This window comes from Ambystoma mexicanum, chromosome 3q, assembly GCF_040938575.1.
Source record: "Ambystoma mexicanum isolate Mex_15411 chromosome 3q, UKY_AmexF1_1, whole genome shotgun sequence".
Taxonomy (NCBI): domain Eukaryota; kingdom Metazoa; phylum Chordata; class Amphibia; order Caudata; family Ambystomatidae; genus Ambystoma; species Ambystoma mexicanum.
This window is the reverse complement of record NC_090926.1, coordinates 533,649,981-533,677,579: the sequence shown is the minus strand read 5'-3', so window position 1 is coordinate 533,677,579 and position 27,599 is coordinate 533,649,981. Positions and strand designations below refer to the sequence as shown.

At 42.7% G+C, this 27,599-nt stretch overlaps 1 protein-coding gene across 1 annotated transcript in view; it reads right to left on the bottom strand.

Moving 5' to 3' along the window:
* The window catches only part of RARS1 (arginyl-tRNA synthetase 1), a 390,240-nt gene that overhangs the window by 215,011 nt on the left and 147,630 nt on the right, over window positions 1–27,599 (bottom strand). Inside the window, exon 11 of the mRNA XM_069654297.1 lies at window positions 949–1,058. Within this exon, the coding sequence (XP_069510398.1) occupies window positions 949–1,058 (110 nt within the window). The remainder of the gene's footprint in view (window positions 1–948; window positions 1,059–27,599) is intronic.

The window sequence follows — 27,599 nt, the reverse complement described above, 5'->3', positions numbered from 1 at the left end:
AGCAATGCAGTTAGTGCTGCTAAATTTCTGCAACGGAATGCAGTGGTTGATGGTTGATTACATATCAGGCATGGATTAAGAGATGTTTTAGACCATTACCCCTCTCACACATAATGTACATGTTATTTTTAATGCTTAATGCTGCCGAAGAGTTCATCAAATCATTAATTTCCTAGTGAGAAAGCAAAGATTTGAACCAGACTGATGTGCTCTTATCTAGATTATGTTGAATCTTAAATTGCAATCCCGCTTGGGAGTTGTGCAACAAGCCTTTGGTGGTGGGGTAGATGAGCCTGCATCTGTAAAATTACTGACCTACATTCATAAGTCTACCCTCATTACTGTTAAAGCAGATTAGAAGGGCTGGCAATTGAGGTTCCGCATCTAAGTTATAATCAAATGGCAAATAGTTTGTGCGAAGTATAGAGGAGGTGAAGATAGTAGGACCCTCTGATCATGTGGTTAAAATGTCCAAGAGATCTTTGGTGGGCATGTTGTTCAGTGTAATGAAAACCTGGGAAAGCAGTTCAATTTTGTAGTGTTTTGTTTGCAGATTTGCATTTAGATAGTAATCAGTCAAATGTCCACATGTAACATTCAAGTTTACTTGGACATCTTACACGGTTCTTAAGAACTGAACTACAATTCAACCACACCGCTGCACTGCATGTACAAATGGTTATTTATTAATCCTCGATTTAAGATGAAAACCTTTTTTTCTCACAAATTTGGATGACAAAGAAAAACAGAACAATATCTACCAAGTGGGCCCTTGTCACTCCCCAAGTCCCAAAGTAACGGTTAAATCACTCAGAGAGGAAGGGTTGAGATGACGTGTAGTTTAGGAGCCAATGTTCCAAGCAGGTAGGTTTACGGGAGCCTTAAATTCACTTTTACAACATTCCTGATACGCAAATTCCAATTTCAGTAACTTCCCAAGAGACTTACTTGTCTTCTCCGAGGACAACACCAAATCCAGCATGTTCTACTCTGGTAATCTTGGGATCATACCAGCCAATTAACTGAGCCGCTACAAACACATTCTGAAGGTGTACAGACTGCAAAATAATAACAGCAAACAAGTTAGTAAGTTTTGTAGCATTCCGTGGAAAGAGATTATTTTATGCAAAGAAAATGCTGCATTTTGTTCTGGTCATATGCATAACAGAAGTAATGAGTCACCTCATATAACAGAGTTCAACCATTGTTGATTTTACAGTATTTCTTATTCAGTGTCTTAAAGAGGTAGATCAAAAATGTTATTGTTTAAAAAGATGGGCCATAAGAATAATATATATAAAAAATGTTTACAAAAATTAAAAAGTTCGCAAATAACATTTCTGGGAAATGAGGCTCAATGTTTTGATATGGGGTTATCCATTTTGTGAAATGGAGCAGCCTCCTCCGTTCATATTAAGCTCTGCTCTCGCAGCACTAACCAAACAAAAGCCCCCTACTGGGAGCTTTTGCTTACTGCTACAGGAGAGCAGAGCTTAACATGAAGCGAGGAGGCCACCACCGTATTCATAATTGCCTTGACTTTCTTTTAATGTTTCCTGTGCTCCCCAGGTCCAGGGGAGCATATAAAACAAAATGAAGGCACAGCAATTTAGCCCGCTGCCGGTGAAGTCTTCATAATTGCCGTGACTAAAACGAAAGGCACAGCAATTATGAATACTCTCGGTGAAGTATTCATAATTGCTAAGACTTTCTAAGTTTCCAAGCCCGGGAAACTTCAAACGAAAGTACCGGCATTCATGAATACTATGCCACCCGCCAGCGTAGTATTTTTAATTGCTGGTACTTTTGCTTTAAGTCTTAAAAAAAACTAAAAGCACAGCAATTATAAATGCAAACACCATGCTGATCGCAGCATGGTACTTATAATTGTTGGGACTTTAGCTTTAAGCCTCCTAGCTCGCGCAGGCCGGAGGAGCCCAGGAGACTTAAAACTAAAGTCACAGCAATTTTAAAAACAAAGACCTGGGACTCAGGAGGCTTAAAGCAAAAGTCCCAGCATTTACAAGTACCAAGCCGCAATAGGCATGCAGCATTGCATCTCCTGGGAGAAGCAGGCAGAAAAAAACCTAGCGCTTTAAATTTAGGATAGAAAATTATATATATTTTTGATTATGGCCCATCTTTTTAAACAATACAATGTTTGAGTGAACTACCCCTTTAACGAATAGTAGGGGTGTTTAGGAATGGACCATCTTCACAATGATTTCTGCTCTTTTTAATCCTTTCATGTTTCTACATGCATCTTATTAAACAGGCAAGAGCAATATGGAGCCTGTTTTAATGAGATTTCAATTATAGAAAATAAACAAGCAGGAGGAATACATGCAATCATTGTGAGGTAGTAAGAATGTTATTTACACTACCTTTAGGTTTGCAGCAGACTCAGACTTCCACTACTTTAGAAAAATGTAAGAATTTCAAAAGTACTTAACTGGATAAAAATGCTGCTTTTTCTGCATTATAAACTAAGAAAGCGCTTTGGGAGCAGGGCCGATATTACCACTTCACCGCCACTGTTGACGTAACTGTGCATTTAAAAAGCATGAAAGAAGGATATGAATAAATACAGATAGCAAATTAAAGATGGCTGAACGGTGGAGGAGACAAATGCCGTATGGGTAAAGTCAGTCAGAACTAGTTGTGCTACTACGTAAAAATGGGCCCATAAAACTAAGCACATTAAAAATACCAATACGTCCACATGCGTAATTACTTGAATAACGCTGCAATGTGTAATGCCAAATACATTTACATTGTGGATGTATAAGAATATTTTCTTATAAAACTTCCACAGTTTAAGATTAAAAAATACACATACACTTTGGCGGGACAGAAGGACATGGACGCATCTTCTAGATTTCCTTCTCTTCTTCATTGTACCCGCTGTGTGTTTTAGTTGGGTAACTGGCCTCTGCATCTTTATTTGACTTCCCAGTCCACGACTCTTGGTCACGCAACCACTTCGGTTGCTCGTCTGAGGCTTCCGTCCTTCAATCTCTCTCGCTTCAGGTTTCCCTCGTGTAAGTTTTGCACACCTGCTTCCCTCCAGATTCGTAAACTTTGCATCCCGGTCTCCTTTAACTCACCTCGCACAGCTGCTTTGAAACTACAGGGCTTCTCCCTCTGTCTCAGGGCAACTCCTAGATTCATGACGCGCTGCTGAGGCTTCCCCGGCAGTGTGGTGGAAAGCAGAAGTTGCAACATGCACAACACCAGCGATTGTGCCAATTCCACCGAGAATCTTCGAGAAAAAGTATCCATTAAGAAAACCCTATTTGATGTACCCCCGGAGAGACTATAATATCCTGGAGGAAGTCCCCAAAGGAATATGAAGATAAGAGAGGCTGGTGACATCACAGGAAACGAACAGGACTCACTGAGAAGAGCGGTCATAGAAGAAAACTGATAGACCTAGAATCTGATAACGAAATAAAGAAGAGAGCAAGCTTCCCTATGCGGAATGAAGAGTGCAAATGTGAAGAGCACTGCAGAAAAACACAGCATCTGCACAATTATAAAACGGCTTGCAACGCAAGTAGACCAAGTAATCATAAGGCTTGCTATACATAGTGAATAGACGGCAGGCGGTGCTGCCATTATATAGAATATGCGTGTGTCGCAGTAAACAATAGCTGAAAAACAAAGATGCCGAGAAGGGCTGTCTGGCCCAATGTAAAAGGCTGCAGCAGCCAAGAACTGGTTATCTATTCATAAAGGCAGTAATTGTGGGAAGCTGAACCAAGGTACAAAGAAAGAACACCATGATTGCCTATTTTCTTCATTTACGACAATTAAATGCTATAATATGGGACGATTAACTGTCTCCAGTCACATGGGCTGGAGATGAAAATAGAAGGTGGGCAAACTGCACCAGACAGAAGATAGCATGTGCTCACACTCCCATGTATTCCCAGGAGCAAGAAACAACTACAAGGCCGAGTTCAAAGATAATCTGAATGGCAGAAGGCATGAGCGCTGAGAGATATGGGGCTAATTGAGTGGGGAGACACGGTCTAGTCCATCGACTGACACCTGGAGTTTGCTGCTAGTGAGTCAAATATTCTCAAAGGGTACAAGCGTGCCAACCAATTGTAGAAGGCTGTATAATGAAGGGCCTTCTAGTTTGAGAGCCAATGATGTACTGTCCATCTAATAACTGTTGAAGATGACTTGCACTAAAGGTGGGCATAAGTTGTGGACTTGACTGTAGAAACCCAATCACAACCCGTCCCTATATAGAAAGTATACTTAGATGTTCCCCTTAAGTCAACCACAATCCCACATAGATTGTTCTTGTTTGCCACATAATACAACGTCACGTATGACACGTTTGCTATATAAGAATGCTTTTTTATGAAATGCGTTTAGCAAGCTTGCGCAACGTTTGTGAATGTCCATTGTAACTCCCTGTTTTAGACAATTGAAAATGAAACAGCCGGGAGAGGCTTTTTCCCCCCCAACTTCCTGAGTCGACCTTATTATTTTGGTGTAAAGAGTTATTCTGCATCCAATCCATCGTACAACTTGTTACCTAATTTAAGGACCTTAAAGGTTCACTTGGTAGCATGTCGGATGGTTCTAAATAAGGTCAGTCAACCTGATTGACCCCAGAGTTTCGAACAATCGAACATCCTTCGCCATCTAGTTGGAAGTTCGTGGGGTTTCCTGTGGAGAGCAGTCGATATAACATTCTTGCAAGAAAAATCAAGACGGTGGAGAGGGTCCCTCTTTGACGAAATCCCTACCTGGTTTCCACAGGCGCTTTACGGACTGAAGGTGAAGTGTTCATTTGGAGAAGGGTTCGATACCGAAGGCTTCGAGCTGAACAAGCGAATGGTGAGAAGACTGGAGGGGAATGGCAAACTGAGGGGATGGGATTTTGGTAATTTAGAAAGTAATGGGAAAATAACAGGAAAAGTAACAGGGAGATTTTTGTGTGTAATGAAAGAAGAGCCTGAGATTTCTAACCCAAGGGGTTTTAGAAGAAATTATTATAAACTTCAGTCGAAGTAAACTAGGCTACGTGCAGGACAGGTCCGAATAATATAATTTATACTCTGTAATCAGAGTATGTATGAGGGGCAGAGAAGAGAGGATTACCATGGTTTTAAACGTAAAGAGCCGACTAGTTTGTCTGTTTGTTTATATGTCTGTGGTGAATTAAGGTGCAGAGGAGCAACACGAAAAGTTTTGTAAAAATAGAAGCAATGTTAAGAAGTTATATTGTCTATCTAGTATAACTGCTGGAACCAACTTGAAGGTAGATTGAGATTATGGGTTTGAGCGACAATTGTTGGAAAGCGATCATATTTGTTGTTTTGTGAAGGTATTCTATAAAGCCTGGTAAGTATTGACAGTCAACTGAGACTCGTCACAATGGGAGATATTACGCCTTTAATGCATTTATGTAAGACATTATTGAAACAAGCTCAAACAGTATAGTGCGGAATGGGTGAAAGGCATGGCAGATGAAATGTGCATGCCATGGCCGTAAGGGGGAAATCGCTGTCAAAAGCGGTATTGCAACACATGAACACTTACTGCGCGCTGCGTACACAAGGAAGAAATTAGAGAAAAGGTTAGATATTTTAGAGCTTTGGAAGATATACCAAGAAGAGAAGATCCAACACCTGAGGAGTGGATGCCTAATCAATATAAGGAGGAAGGTGCTGAGCTTTCCGCTCCACGTTCCTCGCCTGAAGTGAAAGGCGTTAATACAGAAGTCAAAGGGCTGTACCCATTAAGGAAACTGAAGGCAGCTACGGGGTATAGTAATCTGATACACAAACTGCCCGCTTATAGCACTGATGATAGTATAGAGGAAAGTAGAAGGAAACAGAAGATCGTTAAGATCATACAAGACAAGGAAGAGAAGAGTGAGCGATTAAGAGATGGAAAGGAGAAAAAGAGAAAGCTGACGAGGTAATGCTCGCACAGAACGAATGGATTGGAGGGCAGATATTACTCAAGCGAGATGGAAAAAGTATTGAGGAAGTAAGGCATAAGAAAGATTAAAAATTTAAGATTAAAAAATACACATACACTTTGGCGGGACAGAAGGACATGGACGCATCTTCAAGTTTGGAATATTCTTTATTAAAATAAAAGTGAAACTTTCCCTAAACTACAGGTTTTCACTTACGTAACACAAACCAACTGTGGTGCTCGTCAGTCAGAGAGTCCAAAAGGAAGATCTGTCCTCTGTCCAAAACAAAACTAACCTGTCCTGACACTATCAAAACTAACTAAGAATGACTCCCTTCTCTTGTGGTCTGCTTTTTAGTACGTTCACTTTTGTAACGTATTTGGAGGTAGTTCTTGGTAACTACTTTGATCAAGTCCCATGGTTCAGATATGAGGCTCTTCAATTTCTCTACTGTGTCCTTTACACTTTGTTTCCCCCTCCCAATATTGTTCTCTCTTTTCTTGCAACTTTTTCTTTACTCAATGAACACTGTGTTCCCTGGCTGGGACAGGTAGGACTGTTCCCATAAGGATTCTCACTCTCCACTACCACTTGTTAGTTACAGTGCAGAGTATGAGGGTTCCAGTAACAATTCTCACTTTTCTCCAACTCTTTGGTCTTATTAGGACGAGTATGAAAGTTCCAGTAATGATCCTCATTTGCCTCCACCTTTGGTCTTCCTGGGACGCGTATGAATGTTCCAATAATGATCTCATCATTGTCTACTACTCGTTCTTTACTGGTAAAAGTATCAGTGTTCAAATAATGATTCTGAACTTTCCCCGCTATTCCGTCTTTACCGAGAGGAGTACGAGTGCCTGGTATAGATTCAGGGCTCAAAATTGAGGGGAGCTAGGAGTTATTTAGCTTCAAACCAGCAGTTACCATGAGCTACTTTTGGCTCCCCAGGCCAACTGACGCTGAACAAAGCACAACTATGTCAATGTACCTCTGTACATTTGGGACAATCTAGAAATACACATTAGGACACATATAACATTTATAGCATAATGCATCATAACTAATGGATAGAATTATTTGTTTGTATTTTATGTGGAAGTTAGATTGTGTTTATTTATTGTTCATTTGTATAGCGCCTATACACAGAGTGTTTCAAAGCGCTCAAGGGTGGGGGGCAGAGGAGAAAAAACAACAGTCATTCAGAGCCCTTGAATTTCTGAATGATACAAGCCTGTATAGAGCAGGATAAGTGCATAAATAAGTGTGAATAGTACATATAACAGTAAACATAACTGTCATGTCTGACGACAGTCCTTCGTGGGTTGGAGAGGCACAGGGTAAAACAGACAGACTACTACTATACAATGCTAAGCTAGAAACAAGTATACAGCGTCAAAATAGGAATACAGTGGAGGGGTTAGGTGGGTGAGGGGAGGGACAAGGAGTGTAGGAAAAATGGGACTGGGCATTACTAAGTACTGAGTAGTTGAGTGGTTTTAATGTATAAGGAAATGGGAAGTGGGGTTGAGGGGAGATGGGTTTGGAAACAGGAGGGGGACAATATGCAACAATACGATGAGGATAGGAGAATAGGAGAGTGTAAGCAGATAGAGAGTGAGGGAGAGGGGAGAAGCAAGGGGCAGGGAATAGAGGCTGCAGATGGCGAACCAAATCAAATTAAGGTAGGACAGGTGAAACATGCAGCAACTAGTCACAACAAAAACTTTTAATGGAGGGACATGGTGAAACATGCGGCAGCTTGGCAACTAGATGGGGGAACAAGGTGGAACATGTGTCAACTGGGCAACTATATTTGAATTTTTGTGGGGACAGAGTGAAACATGCAGAAGCAGGGCACAACAAAAACGTTTTCATGTAGGGATATGGTGAGACACATGCGGTAGCAGGGCACAACAAAAATGTTTTAATGGAGGGAAATGGTCAAACAAATGCGGTAGAAGGGCACAACAAAAACATTTTATGGAGGGACATGGTAAAACACATACAGCAACTGGGCGAAGCAAGTCCGAATGAAAAGGGGTGAGAGGAAGATGGTCATCGAAGTAGGTTGAGAGAACGAACCTTCAGAGAAATGATAGTTGCTCCCTTGGTATCAGGTGTCCAGAGCGTGTGGAGTTCTTCTCAGCCTCGTGGGTATCAAAAGGGGGATTAAGGAGAGGACCCCAGAACCAGACAGGGAACTCGACAGGGGCCTTAGTTCGTGGGCCTTGTAGGCAGGCCAGCATTCGCCTGCCGGCTCGCCTGATTGGTCAAAAAAAGTAACTGGGGGACCAATCCCAGACGAGCAGGCACTGGGCCAGGCAATGCAGCAATGAAGCAAAAACTGTCAGCCATGATGTAGGAGTCCTGATATATGAGTGGTGATGGTGAATTAACACCATTTCTGCAATATAGCAGTGTGCAGCACAATAAAGCACATCAGATGGAAAGGCCATACGTTTTAAATAAAATGCAGAAATGCACAGCAACAAAAATAGATTTCGGGATGGTGCCCAGAGAGTAATGCTATGTACTAGTGCCTCATCCTGCAACGCTCACCTGGTATCCATGGGGACGTCACTCAGCCTGTTCTGACCTCTTACGACCTCGAACCCTTCCCTGGAGGCTACTCAACTGGAGACTGGGCCTGAAACACAGGATTGGTAGAGTTTAACTCCCTATTGTCTGTGTGTGCTTGAACCCCTTCTTCCCCGGGGTCCAACCCTTCCCTTTGATCCACAGCTCACCTTGTTTTCTTGGATAGTGTGCTCTCCGTCCTACTTTCAGTGCAGGGGCGTGTTGATTGATGCGGGCTCGTTGCTGCTCGGTTACTTCACTGGCAAGAGTCCGGCAGGTAAGTATAAGGAGTCTTTTGAACAGTTCTCTAACTTCGTTCCTTTCCTTCCCTAGATGATGGCCAGCGTCCGGGGATGGTGGCGTGCCGCTGAGATGAGTAGCGCTGAAGGTGAGTGAGCACGATGCGCGATGCACCCCTTTCGTATTTGTATTGAACTGAGTTCTTTTTCTGTGTCTTTTAGGTGCCGCGATGTTTTCAGCGTGGATGCCAGTTATGAACAACAAATGCGGTGAGTAAGAGCGGTATGCAGCGCCTCTAGATGTTTCCACGCAAACCTGGAGTGTCGCAGATGGATGAGAAGTTCCGGAGACATTTCCCCCTGAACGGCTGGGATTCAGGTAAGCGTTTGAAGCTCGTACAGCCTTTAAAAATAAGCAAAGATTTGCTGAATGCTTACTAATGCCTTTTTTCTGTTCTTTTCCCTTTTCGTTAGGAAGCAGCGTGCCGGGATGGGAATGACACCGCCGAAGATGCCCGCAGAACTAACGAGCAATGAATGATGGGCAGAAGCGCTGCAAGGTAAAGCTGTTCCTAACGGTGTTCTTGTTCAGGCCTACTGGAGACGATCCGAATACGGCGGGTGTCACGCTGCAGGTGCAGAAAACGCAAAGCATGTTTCTCAGCCTGGGTGTGGCTTAAATAGTCTCTGGGTATCCCAGGTGTCGCTGGGCTGAACCACACCCAAGAGACTAGACCACACATGCAGTTCTGGGAACCGAAATATGTGGGGGCATCCATCTTGTCCCCATCAATGCACTACAAGTCCAATCCCCAATGTAATCCTATGGGAGTGAGTGAGTTTGGTGCCACAAGCGCCAAGTCTGACTCCAAGTGGGTCTTTGGAGGGATGGAGAGGCCCTTGAGGGCCATGTAGGTGATCGTGGCCTGGCTCCAGCCTGACATCTTGGAGGGCTGGGGACATGAGGGGCAGGAATCATGACACATCCCCAGTCGTAGCTCCTGGTAACCGGTTACTGCTGTATACCCAGGAGCTGCTTGTAGCTCATGCTTATCCAATCCTAATTTCAAACCCTGTAGATTCCCACTGTTCTTCTGTAACTAATATTGGGTCACCATTGGGAAGATTATGATTCTTCCCTTCGTTATTTTCTGTGTCCCTTCCGGGTCTCTCGCCTTCCCAGTTACCTTTAGCTCTCAGGGCTAGCGTCACTGTGCCTGCGTTCATAATGGTATCCTTTCCTCGTTACTCAGGTTGGCTTCTAGATTTCCTTCTCTTCTTCATTGTACCTGCTGTGTGTTTTAGTTGGGTAACTGGCCTCTGCATCTTTATTTGACTTCCCAGTCCACGACTCTTGGTCACGCAACCACTTCGGTTGCTCGTCTGAGGCTTCCGTCCTTCAATCTCTCTCGCTTCAGGTTTCCCTCGTGTAAGGTTTGCACACCTGCTTCCCTCCAGATTCGTAAACTTTGCATCCCGGTCTCCTTTAACTCACCTCGCACAGCTGCATTGAAACTACAGGGCTTCTCCCTCTGTCTCAGGGCAACTCCTAGATTCATGACGCGCTGCTGAGGCTTCCCCGGCAGTGTGGTGGAAAGCAGAAGTTGCAACATGCACAACACCAGCGATTGTGCCAATTCCACCGAGAATCTTCGAGAAAAAGTATCCATTAAGAAAACCCTATTTGATGTACCCCCGGAGAGACTATAATATCCTGGAGGAAGTCCCCAAAGGAATATGAAGATAAGAGCGGCTGGTGACATCACAGGAAACGAACAGGACTCACTGAGAAGAGCGGTCATAGAAGAAAACTGATAGACCTAGAATCTGATAACGAAATAAAGAAGAGAGCAAGCTTCCCTATGCAGAATGAAGAGTGCAAATGTGAAGAGCACTGCAGAAAAACACAGCATCTGCACAATTATAAAACGGCTTGCAACGCAAGTAGACCAAGTAATCATAAGGCTTGCTATACATAGTGAATAGACGGCAGGCGGTGCTGCCATTATATAGAATATGCGTGTGTCGCAGTAAACAATAGCTGAAAAACAAAGATGCCGAGAAGGGCTGTCTGGCCCAATGTAAAAGGCTGCAGCAGCCAAGAACTGGTTATCTATTCATAAAGGCAGTAATTGTGGGAAGCTGAACCAAGGTACAAAGAAAGAACACCATGATTGCCTATTTTCTTCATTTACGACAATTAAATGCTATAATATGGGACGATTAACTGTCTCCAGTCACATGGGCTGGAGATGAAAATAGAAGGTGGGCAAACTGCACCAGACAGAAGATAGCATGTGCTCACACTCCCATGTATTCCCAGGAGCAAGAAACAACTACAAGGCCGAGTTCAAAGATAATCTGAATGGCAGAAGGCATGAGCGCTGAGAGATATGGGGCTAATTGAGTGGGGAGACACGGTCAAGTCCATCGACTGACACCTGGAGTTTGCTGCTAGTGAGTCAAATATTCTCAAAGGGTACAAGCGTGCCAACCAATTGTAGAAGGCTGTATAATGAAGGGCCTTCTAGTTTGAGAGCCAATGATGTACTGTCCATCTAATAACTGTTGAAGATGACTTGCACTAAAGGTGGGCATAAGTTGTGGACTTGACTGTAGAAACCCAATCACAACCCGTCCCTATATAGAAAGTATACTTAGATGTTCCCCTTAAGTCAACCACAATCCCACATAGATTGTTCTTGTTTGCCACATAATACAACGTCACGTATGACACGTTTGCTATATAAGAATGCTTTTTTATGAAATGCGTTTAGCAAGCTTGCGCAACGTTTGTGAATGTCCATTGTAACTCCCTGTTTTAGACAATTGAAAATGAAACAGCCGGGAGAGGCTTTTTCCCCCCCAACTTCCTGAGTCGACCTTATTATTTTGGTGTAAAGAGTTATTCTGCATCCAATCCATCGTACAACTTGTTACCTAATTTAAGGACCTTAAAGGTTCACTTGGTAGCATGTCGGATGGTTCTAAATAAGGTCAGTCAACCTGATTGACCCCAGAGTTTCGAACAATCGAACATCCTTCGCCATCTAGTTGGAAGTTCGTGGGGTTTCCTGTGGAGAGCAGTCGATATAACATTCTTGCAAGAAAAATCAAGATGGTGGAGAGGGTCCCTCTTTGACGAAATCCCTACCTGGTTTCCACAGGCGCTTTACGGACTGAAGGTGAAGTGTTCATTTGGAGAAGGGTTCGATACCGAAGGCTTCGAGCTGAACAAGCGAATGGTGAGAAGACTGGAGGGGAATGGCAAACTGAGGGGATGGGATTTTGGTAATTTAGAAAGTAATGGGAAAATAACAGGAAAAGTAACAGGGAGATTTTTGTGTGTAATGAAAGAAGAGCCTGAGATTTCTAACCCAAGGGGTTTTAGAAGAAATTATTATAAACTTCAGTCGAAGTAAACTAGGCTACGTGCAGGACAGGTCCGAATAATATAATTTATACTCTGTAATCAGAGTATGTATGAGGGGCAGAGAAGAGAGGATTACCATGGTTTTAAACGTAAAGAGCCGACTAGTTTGTCTGTTTGTTTATATGTCTGTGGTGAATTAAGGTGCAGAGGAGCAACACGAAAAGTTTTGTAAAAATAGAAGCAATGTTAAGAAGTTATATTGTCTATCTAGTATAACTGCTGGAACCAACTTGAAGGTAGATTGAGATTATGGGTTTGAGCGACAATTGTTGGAAAGCGATCATATTTGTTGTTTTGTGAAGGTATTCTATAAAGCCTGGTAAGTATTGACAGTCAACTGAGACTCGTCACAATGGGAGATATTACGCCTTTAATGCATTTATGTAAGACATTATTGAAACAAGCTCAAACAGTATAGTGCGGAATGGGTGAAAGGCATGGCAGATGAAATGTGCATGCCATGGCCGTAAGGGGGAAATCGCTGTCAAAAGCGGTATTGCAACACATGAACACTTACTGCGCGCTGCGTACACAAGGAAGAAATTAGAGAAAAGGTTAGATATTTTAGAGCTTTGGAAGATATACCAAGAAGAGAAGATCCAACACCTGAGGAGTGGATGCCTAATCAATATAAGGAGGAAGGTGCTGAGCTTTCCGCTCCACGTTCCTCGCCTGAAGTGAAAGGCGTTAATACAGAAGTCAAAGGGCTGTACCCATTAAGGAAACTGAAGGCAGCTACGGGGTATAGTAATCTGATACACAAACTGCCCGCTTATAGCACTGATGATAGTATAGAGGAAAGTAGAAGGAAACAGAAGATCGTTAAGATCATACAAGACAAGGAAGAGAAGAGTGAGCGATTAAGAGATGGAAAGGAGAAAAAGAGAAAGCTGACGAGGTAATGCTCGCACAGAACGAATGGATTGGAGGGCAGATATTACTCAAGCGAGATGGAAAAAGTATTGAGGAAGTAAGGCATAAGAAAGATTAAAAATTTAAGATTAAAAAATACACATACACTTTGGCGGGACAGAAGGACATGGACGCATCTTCAAGTTTGGAATATTCTTTATTAAAATAAAAGTGAAACTTTCCCTAAACTACAGGTTTTCACTTACGTAACACAAACCAACTGTGGTGCTCGTCAGTCAGTGAGTCCAAAAGGAAGATCTGTCCTCTGTCCAAAACAAAACTAACCTGTCCTGACACTATCAAAACTAACTAAGAATGACTCCCTTCTCTTGTGGTCTGCTTTTTAGTACGTTCACTTTTGTAACGTATTTGGAGGTAGTTCTTGGTAACTACTTTGATCAAGTCCCATGGTTCAGATATGAGGCTCTTCAATTTCTCTACTGTGTCCTTTACACTTTGTTTCCCCCTCCCAATATTGTTCTCTCTTTTCTTGCAACTTTTTCTTTACTCAATGAACACTGTGTTCCCTGGCTGGGACAGGTAGGACTGTTCCCATAAGGATTCTCACTCTCCACTACCACTTGTTAGTTACAGTGCAGAGTATGAGGGTTCCAGTAACAATTCTCACTTTTCTCCAACTCTTTGGTCTTATTAGGACGAGTATGAAAGTTCCAGTAATGATCCTCATTTGCCTCCACCTTTGGTCTTCCTGGGACGCGTATGAATGTTCCAATAATGATCTCATCATTGTCTACTACTCGTTCTTTACTGGTAAAAGTATCAGTGTTCAAATAATGATTCTGAACTTTCCCCGCTATTCCGTCTTTACCGAGAGGAGTACGAGTGCCTGGTATAGATTCAGGGCTCAAAATTGAGGGGAGCTAGGAGTTATTTAGCTTCAAACCAGCAGTTACCATGAGCTACTTTTGGCTCCCCAGGCCAACTGACGCTGAACAAAGCACAACTATGTCAATGTACCTCTGTACATTTGGGACAATCTAGAAATACACATTAGGACACATATAACATTTATAGCATAATGCATCATAACTAATGGATAGAATTATTTGTTTGTATTTTATGTGGAAGTTAGATTGTGTTTATTTATTGTTCATTTGTATAGCGCCTATACACAGAGTGTTTCAAAGCGCTCAAGGGTGGGGGGCAGAGGAGAAAAAACAACAGTCATTCAGAGCCCTTGAATTTCTGAATGATACAAGCCTGTATAGAGCAGGATAAGTGCATAAATAAGTGTGAATAGTACATATAACAGTAAACATAACTGTCATGTCTGACGACAGTCCTTCGTGGGTTGGAGAGGCACAGGGTAAAACAGACAGGCTACTACTATACAATGCTAAGCTAGAAACAAGTATACAGCGTCAAAATAGGAATACAGTGGAGGGGTTAGGTGGGTGAGGGGAGGGACAAGGAGTGTAGGAAAAATGGGACTGGGCATTACTAAGTACTGAGTAGTTGAGTGGTTTTAATGTATAAGGAAATGGGAAGTGGGGTTGAGGGGAGATGGGTTTGGAAACAGGAGGGGGACAATATGCAACAATACGATGAGGATAGGAGAATAGGAGAGTGTAAGCAGATAGAGAGTGAGGGAGAGGGGAGAAGCAAGGGGCAGGGAATAGAGGCTGCAGATGGCGAACCAAATCAAATTAAGGTAGGACAGGTGAAACATGCAGCAACTAGTCACAACAAAAACTTTTAATGGAGGGACATGGTGAAACGTGCGGCAGCTTGGCAACTAGATGGGGGAACAAGGTGGAACATGTGTCAACTGGGCAACTATATTTGAATTTTTGTGGGGACAGAGTGAAACATGCAGAAGCAGGGCACAACAAAAACGTTTTCATGTAGGGATATGGTGAGACACATGCGGTAGCAGGGCACAACAAAAATGTTTTAATGGAGGGAAATGGTCAAACAAATGCGGTAGAAGGGCACAACAAAAACATTTTATGGAGGGACATGGTAAAACACATACAGCAACTGGGCGAAGCAAGTCCGAATGAAAAGGGGTGAGAGGAAGATGGTCATCGAAGTAGGTTGAGAGAACGAACCTTCAGAGAAATGATAGTTGCTCCCTTGGTATCAGGTGTCCAGAGCGTGTGGAGTTCTTCTCAGCCTCGTGGGTATCAAAAGGGGGATTAAGGAGAGGACCCCAGAACCAGACAGGGAACTCGACAGGGGCCTTAGTTCGTGGGCCTTGTAGGCAGGCCAGCATTCGCCTGCCGGCTCGCCTGATTGGTCAAAAAAAGTAACTGGGGGACCAATCCCAGACGAGCAGGCACTGGGCCAGGCAATGCAGCAATGAAGCAAAAACTGTCAGCCATGATGTAGGAGTCCTGATATATGAGTGGTGATGGTGAATTAACACCATTTCTGCAATATAGCAGTGTGCAGCACAATAAAGCACATCAGATGGAAAGGCCATACGTTTTAAATAAAATGCAGAAATGCACAGCAACAAAAATAGATTTCGGGATGGTGCCCAGAGAGTAATGCTATGTACTAGTGCCTCATCCTGCAACGCTCACCTGGTATCCATGGGGACGTCACTCAGCCTGTTCTGACCTCTTACGACCTCGAACCCTTCCCTGGAGGCTACTCAACTGGAGACTGGGCCTGAAACACAGGATTGGTAGAGTTTAACTCCCTATTGTCTGTGTGTGCTTGAACCCCTTCTTCCCCGGGGTCCAACCCTTCCCTTTGATCCACAGCTCACCTTGTTTTCTTGGATAGTGTGCTCTCCGTCCTACTTTCAGTGCAGGGGCGTGTTGATTGATGCGGGCTCGTTGCTGCTCGGTTACTTCACTGGCAAGAGTCCGGCAGGTAAGTATAAGGAGTCTTTTGAACAGTTCTCTAACTTCGTTCCTTTCCTTCCCTAGATGATGGCCAGCGTCCGGGGATGGTGGCGTGCCGCTGAGATGAGTAGCGCTGAAGGTGAGTGAGCACGATGCGCGATGCACCCCTTTCGTATTTGTATTGAACTGAGTTCTTTTTCTGTGTCTTTTAGGTGCCGCGATGTTTTCAGCGTGGATGCCAGTTATGAACAACAAATGCGGTGAGTAAGAGCGGTATGCAGCGCCTCTAGATGTTTCCACGCAAACCTGGAGTGTCGCAGATGGATGAGAAGTTCCGGAGACATTTCCCCCTGAACGGCTGGGATTCAGGTAAGCGTTTGAAGCTCGTACAGCCTTTAAAAATAAGCAAAGATTTGCTGAATGCTTACTAATGCCTTTTTTCTGTTCTTTTCCCTTTTCGTTAGGAAGCAGCGTGCCGGGATGGGAATGACACCGCCGAAGATGCCCGCAGAACTAACGAGCAATGAATGATGGGCAGAAGCGCTGCAAGGTAAAGCTGTTCCTAACGGTGTTCTTGTTCAGGCCTACTGGAGACGATCCGAATACGGCGGGTGTCACGCTGCAGGTGCAGAAAACGCAAAGCATGTTTCTCAGCCTGGGTGTGGCTTAAATAGTCTCTGGGTATCCCAGGTGTCGCTGGGCTGAACCACACCCAAGAGACTAGACCACACATGCAGTTCTGGGAACCGAAATATGTGGGGGCATCCATCTTGTCCCCATCAATGCACTACAAGTCCAATCCCCAATGTTATCCTATGGGAGTGAGTGAGTTTGGTGCCACAAGCGCCAAGTCTGACTCCAAGTGGGTCTTTGGAGGGATGGAGAGGCCCTTGAGGGCCATGTAGGTGATCGTGGCCTGGCTCCAGCCTGACATCTTGGAGGGCTGGGGACATGAGGGGCAGGAATCATGACACATCCCCAGTCGTAGCTCCTGGTAACCGGTTACTGCTGTATACCCAGGAGCTGCTTGTAGCTCATGCTTATCCAATCCTAATTTCAAACCCTGTAGATTCCCACTGTTCTTCTGTAACTAATATTGGGTCACCATTGGGAAGATTATGATTCTTCCCTTCGTTATTTTCTGTGTCCCTTCCGGGTCTCTCGCCTTCCCAGTTACCTTTAGCTCTCAGGGCTAGCGTCACTGTGCCTGCGTTCATAATGGTATCCTTTCCTCGTTACTCAGGTTGGCTTCTAGATTTCCTTCTCTTCTTCATTGTACCTGCTGTGTGTTTTAGTTGGGTAACTGGCCTCTGCATCTTTATTTGACTTCCCAGTCCACGACTCTTGGTCACGCAACCACTTCGGTTGCTCGTCTGAGGCTTCCGTCCTTCAATCTCTCTCGCTTCAGGTTTCCCTCGTGTAAGGTTTGCACACCTGCTTCCCTCCAGATTCGTAAACTTTGCATCCCGGTCTCCTTTAACTCACCTCGCACAGCTGCATTGAAACTACAGGGCTTCTCCCTCTGTCTCAGGGCAACTCCTAGATTCATGACGCGCTGCTGAGGCTTCCCCGGCAGTGTGGTGGAAAGCAGAAGTTGCAACATGCACAACACCAGCGATTGTGCCAATTCCACCGAGAATCTTCGAGAAAAAGTATCCATTAAGAAAACCCTATTTGATGTACCCCCGGAGAGACTATAATATCCTGGAGGAAGTCCCCAAAGGAATATGAAGATAAGAGAGGCTGGTGACATCACAGGAAACGAACAGGACTCACTGAGAAGAGCGGTCATAGAAGAAAACTGATAGACCTAGAATCTGATAACGAAATAAAGAAGAGAGCAAGCTTCCCTATGCGGAATGAAGAGTGCAAATGTGAAGAGCACTGCAGAAAAACACAGCATCTGCACAATTATAAAACGGCTTGCAACGCAAGTAGACCAAGTAATCATAAGGCTTGCTATACATAGTGAATAGACGGCAGGCGGTGCTGGCATTATATAGAATATGCGTGTGTCGCAGTAAACAATAGCTGAAAAACAAAGATGCCGAGAAGGGCTGTCTGGCCCAATGTCAAAGGCTGCAGCAGCCAAGAACTGGTTATCTATTCATAAAGGCAGTAATTGTGGGAAGCTGAACCAAGGTACAAAGAAAGAACACCATGATTGCCTATTTTCTTCATTTACGACAATTAAATGCTATAATATGGGACGATTAACTGTCTCCAGTCACATGGGCTGGAGATGAAAATAGAAGGTGGGCAAACTGCACCAGACAGAAGATAGCATGTGCTCACACTCCCATGTATTCCCAGGAGCAAGAAACAACTACAAGGCCGAGTTCAAAGATAATCTGAATGGCAGAAGGCATGAGCGCTGAGAGATATGGGGCTAATTGAGTGGGGAGACACGGTCAAGTCCATCGACTGACACCTGGAGTTTGCTGCTAGTGAGTCAAATATTCTCAAAGGGTACAAGCGTGCCAACCAATTGTAGAAGGCTGTATAATGAAGGGCCTTCTAGTTTGAGAGCCAATGATGTACTGTCCATCTAATAACTGTTGAAGATGACTTGCACTAAAGGTGGGCATAAGTTGTCGACTTGACTGTAGAAACCCAATCACAACCCGTCCCTATATAGAAAGTATACTTAGATGTTCCCCTTAAGTCAACCACAATCCCACATAGATTGTTCTTGTTTGCCACATAATACAACGTCACGTATGACACGTTTGCTATATAAGAATGCTTTTTTATGAAATGCGTTTAGCAAGCTTGCGCAACGTTTGTGAATGTCCATTGTAACTCCCTGTTTTAGACAATTGAAAATGAAACAGCCGGGAGAGGCTTTTTCCCCCCCAACTTCCTGAGTCGACCTTATTATTTTGGTGTAAAGAGTTATTCTGCATTCAATCCATCGTACAACTTGTTACCTAATTTAAGGACCTTAAAGGTTCACTTGGTAGCATGTCGGATGGTTCTAAATAAGGTCAGTCAACCTGATTGACCCCAGAGTTTCGAACAATCGAACATCCTTCGCCATCTAGTTGGAAGTTCGTGGGGTTTCCTGTGGAGAGCAGTCGATATAACATTCTTGCAAGAAAAATCAAGACGGTGGAGAGGGTCCCTCTTTGACGAAATCCCTACCTGGTTTCCACAGGCGCTTTACGGACTGAAGGTGAAGTGTTCATTTGGAGAAGGGTTCGATACCGAAGGCTTCGAGCTGAACAAGCGAATGGTGAGAAGACTGGAGGGGAATGGCAAACTGAGGGGATGGGATTTTGGTAATTTAGAAAGTAATGGGAAAATAACAGGAAAAGTAACAGGGAGATTTTTGTGTGTAATGAAAGAAGAGCCTAAGATTTCTAACCCAAGGGGTTTTAGAAGAAATTATTATAAACTTCAGTCGAAGTAAACTAGGCTACGTGCAGGACAGGTCCGAATAATATAATTTATACTCTGTAATCAGAGTATGTATGAGGGGCAGAGAAGAGAGGATTACCATGGTTTTAAACGTAAAGAGCCGACTAGTTTGTCTGTTTGTTTATATGTCTGTGGTGAATTAAGGTGCAGAGGAGCAACACGAAAAGTTTTGTAAAAATAGAAGCAATGTTAAGAAGTTATATTGTCTATCTAGTATAACTGCTGGAACCAACTTGAAGGTAGATTGAGATTATGGGTTTGAGCGACAATTGTTGGAAAGCGATCATATTTGTTGTTTTGTGAAGGTATTCTATAAAGCCTGGTAAGTATTGACAGTCAACTGAGACTAGTCACAATGGGAGATATTACGCCTTTAATGCATTTATGTAAGACATTATTGAAACAAGCTCAAACAGTATAGTGCGGAATGGGTGAAAGGCATGGCAGATGAAATGTGCATGCCATGGCCGTAAGGGGGAAATCGCTGTCAAAAGCGGTATTGCAACACATGAACACTTACTGCGCGCTGCGTACACAAGGAAGAAATTAGAGAAAAGGTTAGATATTTTAGAGCTTTGGAAGATATACCAAGAAGAGAAGATCCAACACCTGAGGAGTGGATGCCTAATCAATATAAGGAGGAAGGTGCTGAGCTTTCCGCTCCACGTTCCTCGCCTGAAGTGAAAGGCGTTAATACAGAAGTCAAAGGGCTGTACCCATTAAGGAAACTGAAGGCAGCTACGGGGTATAGTAATCTGATACACAAACTGCCCGCTTATAGCACTGATGATAGTATAGAGGAAAGTAGAAGGAAACAGAAGATCGTTAAGATCATACAAGACAAGGAAGAGAAGAGTGAGCGATTAAGAGATGGAAAGGAGAAAAAGAGAAAGCTGACGAGGTAATGCTCGCACAGAACGAATGGATTGGAGGGCAGATATTACTCAAGCGAGATGGAAAAAGTATTGAGGAAGTAAGGCATAAGAAAGATAAAGAGGAACAAGATAGATAAGACAGGGAACAAGAAAAAAGATTGAAGCAAGATGAATGCAAAAGAAAGCATACAGCCACGAGAACAGATGTATCAAGAGGAAGAGCAACAAAAGAAAGAAGAAAGGGCAGAGGAGCAAAGAACGTATGACGACAGAGCAATGGAAGAACGGGAAAGGCAAGACAAAGAGAAGAAGAGGAAGCCCAGAGATTAAGAGAGAAAAAAAGTACAAAGACGAAAGGAAGAAGAAGAAAGGAGAGCAGAAGTAAAGAAAGGAAGCAATGAGACAACAACAAAAGGAGAAAGTTAGATGGAAAGCAAGAGGCAAATAAAATTAGATGAAGAAATAGAACACAAAAAGAGACAACAGGAGTACGAGACTGATCTAATTCAAAAAGAGTTGACGAAACAGAGTCCAGCAATACAATGGGGCAGTATAGAAGAGTTCCTTCCGTTAAAGGGAGCAACGTCAGGAGCATCTAGGGTGGAATTAGAGGAACATTTTGATATTGGAAACATCGGAGGTAGGCTCAGTAGGATTGATCCGGCCTATCAAGAGTTAAGGGAACGAAGCAAATCAGGAAGTAGAGGAAAGGGAGATCAATCCTTGGTCTTCCCATCACAAAGCGAAAAGGAAAACCCATTCAGCCTTAAATATAGAGCCTTATGCTTAAGCAGACTGACCTTAGGCAAGGCTGAAGGGGGTGAGAGTCACACTAGTTTGGGACAAGCTATGTCAAATGAAGAGAGGGAATTCTTCCATGGGGAAGTGATAGGAGGTGCATGTGCCCGGAGGGAAGCCTGCCGGCAGACAAGGAAGTAAGATGGTATGACTTAGAGCAGCCTAAAGATTGACGCAAGATCCCATAGCATATCCAGAGCGTCCCAAAGGACGAGCACATAGTGAGAAGGGTGAATCACTGCAATAGCTGAATAGGCTAAGATCGTTGCCAGGGAGGAGATGGTCAGGAACCATTGTTCCCGCCATGCATAGGTAGACAATGGGAGCCGATTGCGGATTAGGATTTACGCAGTTTCTCTTATTGGGAAAAAGTGGAGTGAGACCACAGTATATTCCACGGCCACAGATGGATAATGATAATTTAAGATGCAAACTCCAGAGTTTAACAGCGGGTGCAGGAAAATGGATTTACAAATGAGAGAAAATGACAGGAGGGACTATCCTGGCCATAGGGAACATTATGGGTCTCTTAGCAGCCATTCTTGGGGAAAGAGCGGATGACATTTGGGAGATAGCAGGCTATTCAAGTGAGACGGCACACAATGGAGCGCCTTTCCATAATTGTTGAGCAGATGTTTGGCAAGCTCTCAGAGTACAGTATCCTGATGCATCAAATATGGGTGCAATCATGACATGTAAGATGAAGGAAGATGAGGATCCTCTAGCTTATATTCAGGACATTCAAGAATGCTGGACCCTTGAAATGCGCAAGCCTTGGGGAAAAACAATAGCAGTATTTTAATCACATTTTATGTCAAAGGTTGCCCGAGCAGGTGCAGAGGCAACTCAAGAATTTAGTGGGAATGGAAGCTAAACCGTGGGCTGAAATACAGTTGACTATAGTGCATCACTGTCGGCTGTTACAGGAGAAAAACACGAAGACAGACAAGGCTAGGAAAACTGAAGCCAAGTTCGTCCAGAAGAAAATGTCAAAATACGCATTGTCAAAATAAACATGAGCAGATCTATTAAAACTACCAGACAAACATTAATTTAAAAAAAAACTTTCACTGTAGTTAGTACAACTAAAAAAAGAAAATACTAAGAGAAAACATTGAAACTAACTGTAGAAAAAGGAAATGAAAGTGTACCTTCTAAAATTCCTAACATATCAAGTTGGTGATTGTGTGTCACTTCCAAATTTACCAAGTATTGATCCAGAGTATGTTTATTCAATATCATCAAATAAGTCATGCTTTTAAAAGTACATATTTATTAAAACAAATTCTTTGCACAATATTATACATATTCAAATTATTAGTTTCAAAGTTAAATTTCAATGTGCATTTATAAATATGGGCTGTTGCTATTTATTAACTAATGTATAATATAATTACTATATTAACAATAATAAATGTAGTACAAGTAAAACATTTCTTTTGAATTCTAAACGCTGCCACAAAAACAGAATAGATTTGAAGCCAATTTAAAAAATTGAATCCATTGACAATACATGATATAATTTAAAATTGTGCTCAATGCTGTACAAAACATAATAAAAACTGTTTTACTAATTAAAAACATTTCAAAGCACCAACATAAAGACAAAATAAAAGTTAGACAATTTAACAACATGCGAGTCCATTAGATACTTCCTAAATTACAGGCAATTTTCGTAATGATACAGAGAAAAAGTGTTCACATTCTAACAAAGAACCTTTAATATTTTTCAAAAAGACTGTACATAAAGGGTAATTGGAATGTTTAAAATTGGAGGTAAGGGACGGCTTTACGGGTTGATGTGGAGGACATACCATAATTTATATTTACAAATATATAAAATGACAATTTTACACAACTATATCAAACACAATTACAAAAAACATTCATATATTTAAATTCAATATTTTATAACAATTTATAAAATTGAATAGTACTTGAACACATTTAACAAAGAATTCCAAAGTCATAAAAAACAGGAAATTATTAAAAACTTTTTTTGTACAAACGAGTTATGGTTAAAGCTACAAAAACAAAGGACTACAAACAAAATAATCAGGTAACAAGCGTATTATCAAAACATTTAAATAAATATTATATGGAAATCAAATATGGTAACCTTAACTCGCCCATAAACATAAAAACAAATTATGTAATTAAGTTATTACAAATTTAATTAAATGCACATGTTAATACAAACTTTATACAAAATTAAGTCATCTTAACTCCAAAGTAGCTTTTGCTACCGGACTGCGCTATAACTATCCACAATGGCAATCTGAGGGGCATTGACGCGTGAGGGATCACGGGTACAGTGGAGGTCACACTAGGGATAGTACTACAGACACGCCCTGTTGACAGCCCTTTTTTTGAACTTCGAAAAAACTTCATGTGCAAAAATGTGCAGCTTCCACTAGAGGTCGGCCGATGCAAAGCATGCGATTCTACGTAGATCCACAAGCCTCAGAAATATATGTATTTCCTAATAATCTCTCATCATTGTGGTCACATGCTGTGCAACAAGTGGCAGCAAATTAAGGTTGCTTTTCCAGAATTGTCTGCGAATTTCAGGGGTTTCGTGGTGTTGAATTTTCTCCTTAAAGGTCTTGCAACTAAAGTTTATTCCCTAATTTCAAATGCGTTGCAAGGCATAAAATAAGCAGTGTTGCAGAGCAATTTGGTATGCAATTCTGTAGGTTTTCTAATTAAATTGGCACTTGTGTAGCAAAGTTAGCTATTTAAGTTACCCTGTCCAATGAAAGCACAGCTCACCCTGCATTCCTCTCCTGCCTTGAGAGCTCTCTCTGCCCTCTTTTCTCTGTTCACTGCAAGTTCAAAGGGGCTAATGGAGAGAGAGTGCAGCAGTAATCACCCCCTTCACTCATGTGCCAAAAGGCCTGTGTGGGAGTGCTATGCACATTTTATTTTTCAAATAATTGCAAACCAGAAATAATTGGGATAATACTGTTACTAAGCTAACTGTAGCCTGTCTGCCAAAGACCAGTTTGTGTTATTTTTTTTTTTTTTAAAAGGGCTTTCAATCCCTTTCCTAAAAATGTAATAGGTTACACAATGCATAATTACAGTATTGCTAACACTGCATTGCCTCCATGCTTTACAGTGAAGTGTATCTAAATCTCAGTGACAACTAGATTTAATTTTGCTGGGGTAGATGCATCATATTGACAAGTGGACACCTTTGAAAATGTACATGACCAAATGCTTTGATGGCAAACCTAGTCCTGTGGTCTGCTGGTTACATACAGCTTGTAACTGGTGCTCAACCCATGAGCTGATCCCATACTCCTTGACATTCTATCTCACCATGTTGGTTTATACCCGCTACCCTGAAAGTGAGATGGCCGCAAACTACAATATTCTGCCTAGTTTGCCCAGTTCTCAGCCTGAGATGCCATCCTGCGAAGTCTTTTACATAATGAATACACAAACCTAACTTGTTGTTTATGTTTATTATTTGATAATGCGCTCCAAACACAGGGGTAGCCGGGCGCAGCAGGTACAAGATTACTTAAGCTTAGGTTACATACAGAGGATAAAAATAGCTGATGCAATACAAGTCATGTTACCATATTTACAGTACATATATACAAAAGCACAAGATCGTGGTACCTCACAACCCACAGAGGGCAGTGAGATGGTCTGCAGTCCAGATTTCAGAAGTATCAAGGCAGTTGTATGCAGTGATCCAGGGCCTAGTGCAAGGGTTCAGTTTGTTAGTTGTCGTTGGTCCAGATCCAACTTTTCACCTTACATCTACATCTGGAGTAGGGTAGATTAGCTCTCAATGCAATAGGAAGTGCATTCCAAGCTTGGCCAGCTCTAACAGGGAAGCTAGCTCCACCTGCTTTTGTTCGCCTAAATCTAGGAGTTTCTAGTAGGAAATGGTTAGAGGCTCTGGTGTGGTGACTGGAGGATTTTCTGGTCAGTCTGGCCGAGATATAAGGAGGTGCAGTATTGCTCAGTCCTTTATGGGTGAGAGATAGCGTCTTGAGAAGAACTCTGTCACTGATTTTTAACCAATGATGGTCTTTCCTGATCTTAGAGATGTGCGCTCTGCAGGGTATGTCCAAGGCTGCTCTAAGAGCATTATTTTGCAATATTTGCATTTTGTTTATGTCAGTTCTATTGGCGCCCGCTTAGAGGGCGTTACAGTAGTCCAACTTAGATATTACTAATGCGTTAGCTAGTGTGATGCAATTGGTTTTGGAGAGGTAGGGTCTGCAGGTCCTGATTAATTTACAGGTGTACGCTGTAGAGGAAGCCAAGGTGTCAACTTGTTTTTTGAGAGATAAAGTGGAGTCGAGGTAGAAACCTAGTGTTTTTACCTCAGTTGCCACCTTAATTATATTGCCATCTATGTTGAAGGTGAGATAGTTGGGACTGAGTTTTTTAAGGTTAGAGTCGGAACCCAGGATCAGTATCTCTGTTTTGTCGTCATTTAGGCAGAGGCCGTGGGAGGCCATCCATGCCTGAATGAGGAGGTAAATCTTGTTTACTGTAGCTGTGTCTTCGACAAAGTTGCCAGATAGTGGTATGAGGATCTGCGTATCATCCGCGTAATTAGTATAAGTTACCCCCAGTCTGTCAAGTTTGTTGAAGAGTGGCTTAGTGAAGATATTGTACATTGTGGGGGAGACGCATGAACCTTGTGGGACACCACAGGTGATATGCATTGGGTCCGCTGAAGCTAAGGGGGAGAACACTCATTGTATGGTTGGCTAGGAAGGATTGTACCCAGGCTATAGCTTCACTTGAGAAATGGTCGGCAGACGCTAGATGGTTGCATAACACTGCGTGATCCACCAGGTCAAAAGCCGCTGATAGGTCAAAGAGGAGGAGCATAGCTGTTTTACCTTTATCCTTCAACTCGTCGATTTGTGTCTTGAGGTCAATTAAGGCTGTTTCAGTACCATGTAGTGGTCTGAATCCAGATTGTCGCGACCCTAGTAGTTGGTTTAACTCCAGAAAGTTTTGAATCTGGAGGTAGTCTACTCTGTCGATAATTTTAAGGAGAAATGGGACCGTGGTAATAGGCATATAATTAATGGGGATGGCTGGGTCACGGGTGTGTTTTTTGAGGAGAGGCAATACCCAAGATTCTTTAAGGTTTGTGGGTACAGTACTAGAGCTAAAGGAGGCGTTGATTAATTTAGAGATGAAGGCTGCTAAATCTCTAGCTGCGTCCTTAATAACTTGTGCAGAGCAGCTGTCACCTTGGCAGTTCGATGGTTTCAGGGATAATATAACCTTTTCAGTTTCCAGAATGGATATGTTGGTAAACCTGAATGGTTTGCAATTACTTTGTGCAGTTGTACTTTGTGTATCTGTCAGGAGGGTAGTCTGTTACAGTAGAGCTCAAGGAGGCTTTTTTCTTTGCAATTTAGGATTGTAGGGTTGTGATTTTATTTGCCAAGGCATTTTGGATGCTAGTGCACCATAGTTTGTCCTTAGGGACATTGTCTATGGGAGCAATTGGGTTTTCCATTTCTCGGAGAATGGAGAAGCGTTCTTTGGAATTGGAGTTAGCTTTACTGATTCTCTCATTAAAAGTGTCTTTTTTAGTTTGGATGATTTCCTTCTTGCATTTTTTGGAAAAGTTGGCAAGTGAGGTTTTATTCTTAGCTGAGGGTGTGTGCCTCCAGATAGCTTGGAGTTTGCGTTTTTGGATATGTAGTTCTTTAAGGTGAGGGGTGAACCATGAGTTGAGATGAGACTCTCGTTTACTTTTACGAAGTTTGATAGGGGCTATCATGTCTAAAGCTTTGGTCATAGAATTGTTGAATGTCTCAACTAGCATGTTTGGGTCAGAGTTAGTAGTGCTGGCAATGAGGGCTGGAGTAGTGGTAGTAGTCTTTCAGCAGTGATCTTTTTTACATCTCGTAGGCATATGAGGTACTATTTCAGTGGTATTTAGTTTAGGAGACTCTATGGTGGCTGAGAAGCATATGAGGTGGTGGTCAGTCCAGGTTTGTGGTAAAATATTAGAAATAGTAGTGTCGCAGTTACAGTTGGCTATCCAGTCTAAAGTACGTCCTTTTATATGTGTGGGGGCTAAGACTTTTTGGGTAAGACCGTGATCGACTAAGATTGATTGGATAGAATGGGCACGTTTATCCTCAACATCATTGAATCCCAAGTTAAAGTCACCTAGTAATAGGAGCTGGGTGGAATCTTTGATGCTATTAGTGAGGAGGCTGGATAAATCTTCCTCAAAGTTACCTAGTGGGCCTGGTGGTCTGTACACTAGAAGAACGGTTAGTGTGCTATTATTAGAGATGGGTATTTTAGCAGAGAGAAGTTTGCACAATGTAATTGCTGGTGGTGGGGTGAGTCTTACAGCTAGCTTCGTTTTGGCAATGATGGCCAGCCCGCCGCCTCTGGAGTTAGGCCGATCAACTCTTAGTATATTGTAGTTGTCTGGTATGGCAATGAGTGCGGGACCTGCGGCATCATGGAGCCATGTCTCAATGACAGCAAGAAGATCCAAGTTATCCATAGCGAGGATGTCAGCAATTTCCGTGTTGTGTGCTATGAGGGAGCTTGCATTGATAAGGGCTCCTG